The following is a 9,321-nucleotide window of genomic DNA, read 5'->3' on the forward strand; positions in this document are numbered from 1 at the left end:
TCGGTCCGGAAAAACGCAAATCGGTCGATCTCTAGCAAGAAAGGCTCAGCTTTACTCCCCCAAGTCAAATGGACACGTAACAGATGAGGACAGGGCACAGATAAAGAGAAAAAAAGCGCTCTGGAGACAAAACAGGGCCCAAATAATGGAATAACACACATTTAAGCACCGAGACGATTGAGTTACATCAGGCGCTGAGGGGCAGGTGGTGGGTAGCGACTCCTGCGTTTGGAGTCGACTGTGCTTGGGGCTTCACGTAGTCACAAACTGTGACTGTCAGGCGCTGTTTTTGTAAATATTTGAGCACAGGAGCTGAAAAAGTCACAATTTCACGCAACAGTTGTGTCAACAAAGGGTGTCAGGTTAGTAAGGGAGGGAGGGAGGGATGGAGGGAGGTAGTGATAATGAGGGAGGGCCTCATCAACGACCTCCATTCACCATTAAACACTTGTTGTCATTAAAGTGTCACTGGTAAAGTGGATCATCATTAACACTGTAAGTAAGATACATTCTCACCTTGGGCTGTTGGAAGTGATGTCTGTGACTAAATGAGTAGCTATGGATGCTCTCAGAGGCAAATCTGTGTGAAAGCGTGTCAAAGTGAGCATGCTGCTCCAGAGGCTGTGCTCTAGGATTCAGCTGGACCCCCCGAAACACTACTGGAGGACCACCCGAACCCTCTCACAAGGCAAGGCAGGGCCTCCCTGATTTTGTTGTGGTTTTAAAGTTTGTGGGAATTGCTTTAAATAATATATAGCAGAAATTGCTCTGTAGTGTTTTTGCTTTTATTTGGTTAAAAATGACTATTTGACACAAGATATTGCCCGTTAACTCATTCACTGTTCGACATTTTAAAAGTTCCAATGATTTTTTTTTGTTTTAAATCAGTTTTTGCCCATTTTTAAAGATAAATGGAATATTATCAAGGCAGCAACCTTACAAAAAAATCCAGAATGGATTCTCTTATTTTAGAACTTGTAAATTATTCAGGTTTTTTTTGTAATCAGCAAAAGAACATTTAATTTAATTTTAACAAAAAACTTAAAGATATTGAGAGTCTAGTCTTTATATTTAACTAAAAAACTGTTGATTCCAAAATCCAATTTATAAGACAAATTAAGTTTGTTTCAATGGGTTAACTAAAGTAATTGTGGTGAACATTTTCCTCCTGTTGCGTGCCTCATTGTTCATTTAGTGAGGATGATGTTAGCATTTTTTGTGCTGATGTGGCAGACTTCGTTCACGGCATGGAGTTTCAAATGCTGTCTCCATGAACACCATATAGCATCTGTACAGCAGAATTTGAGAGAATTTCAGTGAGTCTTTGTGTTTTTTCAGTCACTCTGGGAAAACCTGTTAAATATCAGGATACAAGAATACATTTTTTGGTATTTTTGTGGCTCTGGAATATCAAAATGAGTCCAATTAACCTAAACAAACGATTACTAAATGAGAGGAAATAAGAAATTAGCATCCCCCATCCCTAATGCTTATCATACTCATGTTTATCAAATACACATTTAAAAACAAACATGTCTTCTTTTACATAATATCAAACACATTTTTACCCATCCGGGTAGTACAAATATAAACACCAATGTACAATGCACCAACCTTGAGCAATAAAAATAGAAATGGGATAAATAAGAAAAATAATAGAATAATTTGTGGACTTAATGAGAAATAATAATGGATACATTAATAACATCTACATTTAGTGCATAAACAGTAGCAGATGGATTTCCCCCAAAAATCCTTATCATACGTGTACGAATAAACTATCATAGGATGTGATGCTTTGTAGATATATTTTACACAGGCGTTCCCATATTTCTCTTCATATGAGCCTTTTGTGCTAGTTAATGGTTAAGTAATAGTTTTCATTTTAGGTACAGAGTGTTAAGTATTAATTACCAGTATCACCCTTGACGCAGGTCAACGTGGCGGCGGCCCTTTTTCCCACCGCGGTGAGCTGCGCAATGCCAAAAGGATTGTGGTGAAGCTGGGTAGCGCCGTTGTCACTCGAGGTGACGAATGCGGTTTGGCGCTGGGACGGCTGGCGTCCATTGTGGAACAGGTGATATTTTTGCTCCACCATTAAGAATTGCATGGCGATATCTGTCGACGGCGAAATGTCATCCACAGGTGGCGGTACTGCAAAACCAAGGGCGGGAAATGATGATCGTCACCAGTGGCGCCGTGGCCTTTGGCAAGCAAAGGCTGAGGCACGAAATTTTGCTGTCCCAGAGCGTTCGGCAGGCGCTGCATTCAAGTCACAGTCAACTCAAAGACACGGTTGCTGTGGAATCGCCTACATGTTGTTACCTCCTGTAAAATGATATACTACTATATAGTATTTTTCTCAATCCTGCTCACAGTTGATGCCCGTTTTGGAAGCCCGTGCGTGTGCGGCCGCTGGGCAGAGTGGTCTGATGGCGTTGTACGAGGCCATGTTCTCACAGTACAGCACCTGCACTGCACAAGTACTTATGATCCTTTTTGGACGGGTTGTAAAGTGACAGTTAAAAAAATGGATTATTTCTTAACTGACTCTTCAGGTTCTGGTGACCAATTTGGACTTCTACGATGAGCAAAAGCGCAAGAATTTGAACAGCACGTTGCAGGAGCTACTGCGCATGAACATCGTGCCCATCGTGAACACCAATGACGCCGTGGTGCCACCGCCGCAGCCTGACAGCGACCTGCAAGGGGTAAACGTGGGTACCGTTGGTCAGCGGGGGGCACGGTTGGCTGGTTGCGGGGGCTTTGTGGTGGAAAAATACGCTATATTTTCAAGTAATTGTAGAAGACTGACTTTTTGATCCGGGTCCTTAGAGGGTTGTGTTATATGTCCAGTAGCAGTAGTAGCAGTAGTAGTACTACTTGTTGTAGCAGTAGTAGCTGTAGTATACTTGTTGTAGCAGTAGTAGTTGTAGTATACTTGTTGTAGCAGTAGTAGTTGTAGTATACTTGTTGTAGCAGTAGTAGCTGTAGTATACTTGTTGTAGCAGTAGTAGCTGTAGTATACTTGTTGTAGCAGTAGTAGTTGTAGTATACTTGTTGTAGCAGTAGTAGTAGTGATTGTTGTAGCAGTAGTAGTAGTGATTGTTGTAGCAGTAATAGTACTAGTACTTGTTATAGCAGTAGTAGTACTTGTTATTGCAGTAGTAGTACTTGTTATAGCAGTAGTAGTACTTGTTGTAGCTGTAGTAGTAGTGGTACTTGTTGTAGCAGTAGTAGTACTTGTTGTAGCAGTAGTAGTACTTGTTGTAGCAGCAGTAGTAGTTGTTGTAGCAGTAGTAGTAGTTGTTGTAGCAGTAGTAGTAGTAGTTGTTGTAGCAGTAGTAGTAGTTGTTGTAGCAGTAGTAGTAGTTGTTGTAGCAGTAGTAGTAGTTGTTGTAGCAGTAGTAGTACTTGTTGTAGCAGTAGTAGTACTTGTAGCAGTATTAGTAGTATATAGTAGTTGTAGTTGTGGTAGTAGTGGTAGTAGTGGTAGTGGTAGTTGTAGTAGTAGTAGTGGTAGTTGTACTGGTAGTGGTAGTGGTAGTAGTGGTAGTTGTACTGGTAGTGGTAGTGGTAGTAGTAAGTAGTAGTGGTAGTAGTAGTAGAATTATTATTAGTAGTAGTAGTAGGGGTTGTGTTATACATCCACTAAATCAAGTTGTAGTAGTAGTGATAGGTTTTCTGCATCAACTAGATGGAGCTGTGTGCTAAAGGGAATTTTATACAATGATTTACAAATATTGTTCCATGTATAAAAGACATCGGATTATACGGTGCACCGCTAGTCTACAGTATATTGTGCAGATGTTGTGGTTCAGAAGACAGAAGGTGACAGCTCGGAATTGTTTTTTTCTTTGCTCATATTCAAACATTATATCGCCACCGGGACACTTCAGCGACAGATGTTTGTCGGCATCAGCTGTTTTGTGTTTTCACTGCAGGTGATCAGCATTAAGGACAACGACAGCCTGGCGGCGCGACTCGCCGTGGAGATGGAGGCCGACCTGCTCATCGCGCTCTCCGACGTGGAAGGCATGTGCCGCCACGTCAACAACACCATCTGCCTTCGTTAATGAGTTGTGGCAGGATGGGTCTGTCCAATGATGCGTTTTGGGGGGGACAAACATACACTGATGGAGTTGACATAGGCACCATGTTTGCGGTTCTTCGTCGGACCTTTTTTTCTTCTTCTCTTTATTATTAGGACTGTACAACCGCCCCCCTGGAACAGACGATGCGAAGCTCATTGACACCTTTTACCCTGGAGATCAGCAGTCTATCACCTATGGGACAAAGTCCAGAGTTGGTATTGGTGGCATGGAGGCCAAAGTAGGTGAAAAAATGTTTCTGGAAAAATTTGGGTATTCAATTTTAACAGAAGAAGAAACAAAGGGCAAAATTATTATTATTATTATTATTTTATTTCTAAGAAGAAGAAAAAAATGAGAATAGGTCATATTTTGTTGCTGAATTCTTGTCATTGATGTTATCTCTCTGGCAAATTTTCTAAACCTTTGCCACAAAATTGTAAAATTTTTCATTGGTTTCATACCCCAGTTAGCTTTCCTTGGTCATTTCCATGCTCCTCCCACAGGTCCAGTCGTCTATCTGGGCGCTTCAAGGTGGCACATCGGTGGTCATTGCCAACGGGACGCATCCTAAAGTAACGGGCCACGTCATCGCCGACATTGTGGAGGGCAAGAAAGTGGGCACCTTCTTCTCAGAGACCAAACCGGCTGGTAACTGTCCCGTTGCATTGTCCTTCTTAATTGCTTAAACCAGTACCGCTTGCATTGTTTTTTATTTTTATGCTTAAACCAGTACTGTTTACATTACTATTTTTTAGGCCTGACTGTTGAGCAGCAGACTGAAATGGCACGCAATGTTGGGAGAAAATTGGCTGCCTTACGACCAGAGCAGGCAAGAATAGTATATTAATATAATATCAATATAGTATACAATATTCCCACTAAATGCACACTTCCTTTTTAACTGTGTCCCAAAACTATAGTTTCTCATCACTTTTCCATCAAGCTACATTTTATGATATCCTAAACAACACTGATATCATGTGGTTGAATGTGGTATTGCATGGCCTTCCTATAATCATAATATTTTGTGTTACTGTACATAGAGGAGCGAGATCATCTTTCGCCTTGCAGATATTTTGATTGACAGGAAAGAAGACATCTTATCGGCCAACAAGATGGATGTCGATATGGCAGTCAGCTCAGGTGAGGTATATGGGAATCAGCTTGTTGATTGTTGACATCGCTTCGTCATGTGGCAAGTGGCGTGTAATCCGTCCCGAATGAAGGTCAACTTCCGGCCGCCCTGCTGGCTCGCATGAGTCTGTGTCCGGCCAAATTGGACAGCCTGGCGTCCGGCCTCCGACAGGTGGCATTGGCCGCCCTGGATTGCGTGGGTCGCGTGGTGCGCAAAACCAGGGTGGCCCACAAGCTTGAGTTAGAGCAGATCACCGTGCCCATCGGGGTCATTTTGGTCATTTTCGAGGGCCGGCCGGACTGCCTGCCGCAGGTAACTTTTTTCCATTTTTGTTTCAAATTGTCTTGGACTTATTTACATAAATAGTAAAAAAAATGGTGTAATATCTGTCCTATGCAGGTGTCGGCCTTAGCCATCGCTAGCGGCAATGCCAGCCTGCTGAAGGGTGGCAAAGAGATGGCTAATACTAACCGGGTCCTCCATGGGATCACCCAAGAAGCCCTCGCCATGCATGACGTCAAAGAGGCCGTGCAGTTGGTAACAAGAGACATTTTCAATAACGTTGGATGGAACTTTAAGAATTTCCCCCCGAGTATATATTTTTAGAATAAAATAAACAGAAATTGAAATTTGCCATTAGCTGGGGTAGGCTCCAGCACCCCCTGTGAGCCTTGTGAGGATAAGCGGTGTGGAAGATGAATGACATTTTAAAAGGCTAGAAAGATTTTTCATTCCACCCTTACAATTCTTTTCCCATTTTTCTTTGTTTGCCACATTCTACTGTCAGAACTATCATTTATAGTTTTGAAGAAATATAATAAAAAGGGTTCGTTTTTTTCATCACAGTATTTGTTTTAAATTAAATTAACCTTTGTGACCTGCATTAAAAGATATAATAATAATAATAATAATCGGACATAGGCCATGTCGTAATTACCACAACACAAAAAGCCTACTTGTCATCACACGCAGAAACTGCATGTGACGAAATTGATGGTGCTTCTCCATAAGCTACGTTTAATCGGCAAAGACCTAAATAAGTGTAAGTTACGGACTTGTAATTAGTCATTCCGCTGTTGTGGATACAGGTCGCTTACCTCTCGATTACCGCACACTGTCTGACACTTACCTTCCTGTCTGCCACTTACCTTCCTTCAAGTCAGCTAGTAGGAGGCAGATCACCAACCAAAGATGTATATTTTTACATCTCTTTACTTTTTGTGGGGGTTCTTGCGATGGTTAGGGGCAAAGGGCTAAAAATAGAAGATTTGGGCATTTTGATGTTAAACAAGGACTCTAAGAAAATGTAGCAATGTTAAACAATAGTTGTTTATATATAATATATATATATACACATACATACATACATATACACATACATACATACATACATACATACATACATACATACATACATACATACATACATACATACATACATACATACATACATACATACATACATACATACATACATACATACATACATACATACATACATACATACATACATACATACATACATACATACATACATACATACATACATACATACATACATACATACATACATACATACATGCATGCATGCATGCATGCATGCATGCATGCATACATACATACATGCATACATGCATACATACATGCATACATACATACATATAGCATATAATATAATAATTAGTTTTTTTTTGTGATGTTATTTACTTTTTTGCTGAGCCAATTTTGATGTGGATGTAATCAGAGAAACCCCTCAAACTGTATTTATTCCCCAGGTGAGCACACGCGAGGAAGTATGGGACCTCTGCCGATTGGACAAAATGATCGACCTGATCGTCCCTCGCGGCTCGGCCGAACTGCTGCGAGACATCCGCCGCGCCTCCAAAGGCGTCCCCGTCCTGGGCCACAGCGACGGCATCTGCCACGTCTATGTGGATGTCCAAGCCGACCCCGATAAAGCTGTCAAAATCGGTCAGGAACTTCTGAAACTTTCAATAGAAAGAAATCGGAATCTAAACAGAGCGGTGCTGCGATTTCGTCGCAGTCCGAGATTCCAAGTGCGATTACCCGGCGGCCTGCAACTCTATGGAAACGCTGCTGATCCACCGGGACGTCCTGTCGATGCCGCTTTTTGGACAGATCGTTGACATGCTGCGAGCCGAGCGAGTAATAAGTCCACACAATATCTGGAGTTATAGAAATGTGTATTAGGAGTTATTTAAATGTTGTGTGTTCAGGTGAAAATCCACCCCGGGCCCAGGTTTGCGTCCTACCTGACCTTCAGCCCACTGGAGGTGCAGTCCATGCGCACGGAGTACTGCGACCTGGAATGCTGCATTGAGGTGGTGGATGGCCTGCAGGCGGCCGTTGAACACATTCACAAATATGGCAGCTTTCATACCGATGTCATCGTCACGGAAAATGGTAAGTTTTTTTTAGCCCTCCACATTTATTCCCTTGAAAATCTGCATAGTATCAGATACAGGCTTTGTACAATAATCTAACTGGAAAAGCAGAATTTTGTAACAAAAATTATATCAATTCATGGAAATTTGTTTTTTTTCTTTCTGAGGGACCAATAGAGGCTCCAAAAAATTGTATAATAATTAGTATGTATGTATATATGTAGTGTGTATGTATACATTAATTATGTATATGTATGTATGTAGTATGTATGTGTATGTATGTGTATGTATGTGTATGTATGTGTATGTATGTGTATGTATGTGTATGTATGTGTATGTATGTGTATGTATGTGTATGTATGTGTATGTATGTGTATGTATGTGTATGTATGTGTATGTATGTGTATGTATGTGTATGTATGTGTATGTATGTGTATATGTATGTGTATGTATGTGTATGTATGTGTATGTATGTGTATGTATGTGTATGTATGTGTATGTATGTGTATGTATGTGTATGTATGTGTATGTATGTGATAAGTACATGCATGTACGTGTAGTATGTATATGTATGTATGTTGTATATATATCTATGTATGTATGTAGTGTATATGCATCTATGTATGTAGTATGTGTATGCATGTAGTATGTATATGTATGCATGTGGTGTGTATATGTATGCATGTGGTGTGTATATGTATGTAGTATTTATGGAGTATGTATGTATATTTATATTTTATATATTAAATCTGCCTTATTCCAACACAGACAAAGTTTTGCAATCTTTACCTAGAAAGTTGAAAGTATACTGTGCTTGTGATCATAACATGTTGAAAAATATGTTACACTGCACTTCTTTGCCCCTTTTTTGTCTCAGAGGACACGGCTGAGCAGTTCCTCCAGCACCTGGACAGCGCCTGCGTCTTCTGGAACGCCAGCTCCCGTTTTGCCGACGGCTACCGCTTTGGACTCGGTGAGCTGTGTGACTTTTGTGTTGTTCAGCTCTTCTACTACTACTTTTTTTTTACCTTCATGTACACGCAGGAGCTGAGGTGGGCATCAGCACGGCGCGCATTCACGCCCGGGGCCCCGTGGGCTTGGAGGGTCTGCTCACCACCAAGTGGGTCCTAAGGGGGGACGGTCATGCAGCGGCTGATTTCGCCCAACCGGGTGGCATTGAGTTCCTTCACGAGGACCTGCGGACGGCTCGGGCCGAGGAGCTGCAGCAATTCACTTAAGACACTTTAGCATTAAACTGATTAAAAAAGGCAAGAGAGTCTTAACATTGACCCCTATTGATTGCGACAGACGTCCAATTCCTAATATTAATTAATACTTATCATAATATACCCTTTGTGGGAAAGAAAGGATTGGGACTTGTCTAACCAATCTTACTTTTCTGATTGGTGCTGCAAAAAAGCACGCTCACTGCCCTTACTATCAATTATGAAATCATATCTTTCATATACCCAGGCTGCATGATTTATTTTTTTCAAAACTATCCAAGTTTTGTTTGCTAATTTCAAATTTGCCATCAGTTTATTTCTGTATGTTTTTGTTTTCATGTGTTCTTGTGTTTCATGTTTCAATAAAGGAAAGGGAGATCATGTTTGGTAAGGTTTTTTTGGGGGTTCAAAAAATGACCACATTTATTTGTTAAAAATAGTTCAGCTATTTTTTTAAAGTT

The 9,321-nt window shown here is 41.0% G+C and overlaps 1 protein-coding gene across 2 annotated transcripts; it reads left to right on the forward strand.

Annotated features, from left to right (window-relative positions):
* Positions 1-409: 409 nt before the first annotated feature.
* aldh18a1 (aldehyde dehydrogenase 18 family, member A1) lies at positions 410-9,241 on the forward strand. 2 transcript variants are annotated; one of them, XM_077625823.1, is made up of 18 exons: positions 410-495; positions 573-688; positions 1,935-2,077; positions 2,146-2,295; positions 2,379-2,483; positions 2,559-2,717; positions 3,945-4,035; positions 4,208-4,332; positions 4,598-4,742; positions 4,850-4,923; positions 5,138-5,237; positions 5,321-5,541; positions 5,629-5,766; positions 7,005-7,200; positions 7,274-7,395; positions 7,467-7,653; positions 8,512-8,607; positions 8,679-9,241. In XM_077625823.1, exons 2-18 carry the CDS (start codon positions 607-609, stop codon positions 8,870-8,872), a joined length of 2,328 nt encoding a protein of 775 aa, XP_077481949.1. In that variant the 5' UTR covers positions 410-495; positions 573-606; the 3' UTR covers positions 8,873-9,241. The 2 variants fall into 2 exon arrangements, with proteins under 2 accessions (XP_077481949.1, XP_077481950.1); XM_077625824.1 differs by having other exon boundaries at positions 2,559-2,711.
* The last annotated feature ends 80 nt before the right edge of the window (positions 9,242-9,321 follow it).

Source organism: Stigmatopora argus, chromosome 18 (assembly GCF_051989625.1).
Source record: "Stigmatopora argus isolate UIUO_Sarg chromosome 18, RoL_Sarg_1.0, whole genome shotgun sequence".
NCBI lineage: Eukaryota > Metazoa > Chordata > Actinopteri > Syngnathiformes > Syngnathidae > Stigmatopora > Stigmatopora argus.

What these genes read in the sequence shown, in the direction of transcription:
- aldh18a1 (XM_077625823.1), top strand. Translation starts at nt 607, where the DNA reads ATGCTGCTCCAGAGGCTGTGCTCTAGGATTCAGCTGGACCCCCCGAAA. An exon ending in ACAGTCAACTCAAAGACACG is followed by an intron (nt 2,296 to 2,378) that starts GTTGCTGTGGAA and finishes TCCTGCTCACAG; the next exon opens with TTGATGCCCGTTTTGGAAGC. An exon ending in ACAGCACCTGCACTGCACAA is followed by an intron (nt 2,484 to 2,558) that starts GTACTTATGATC and finishes CTGACTCTTCAG; the next exon opens with GTTCTGGTGACCAATTTGGA.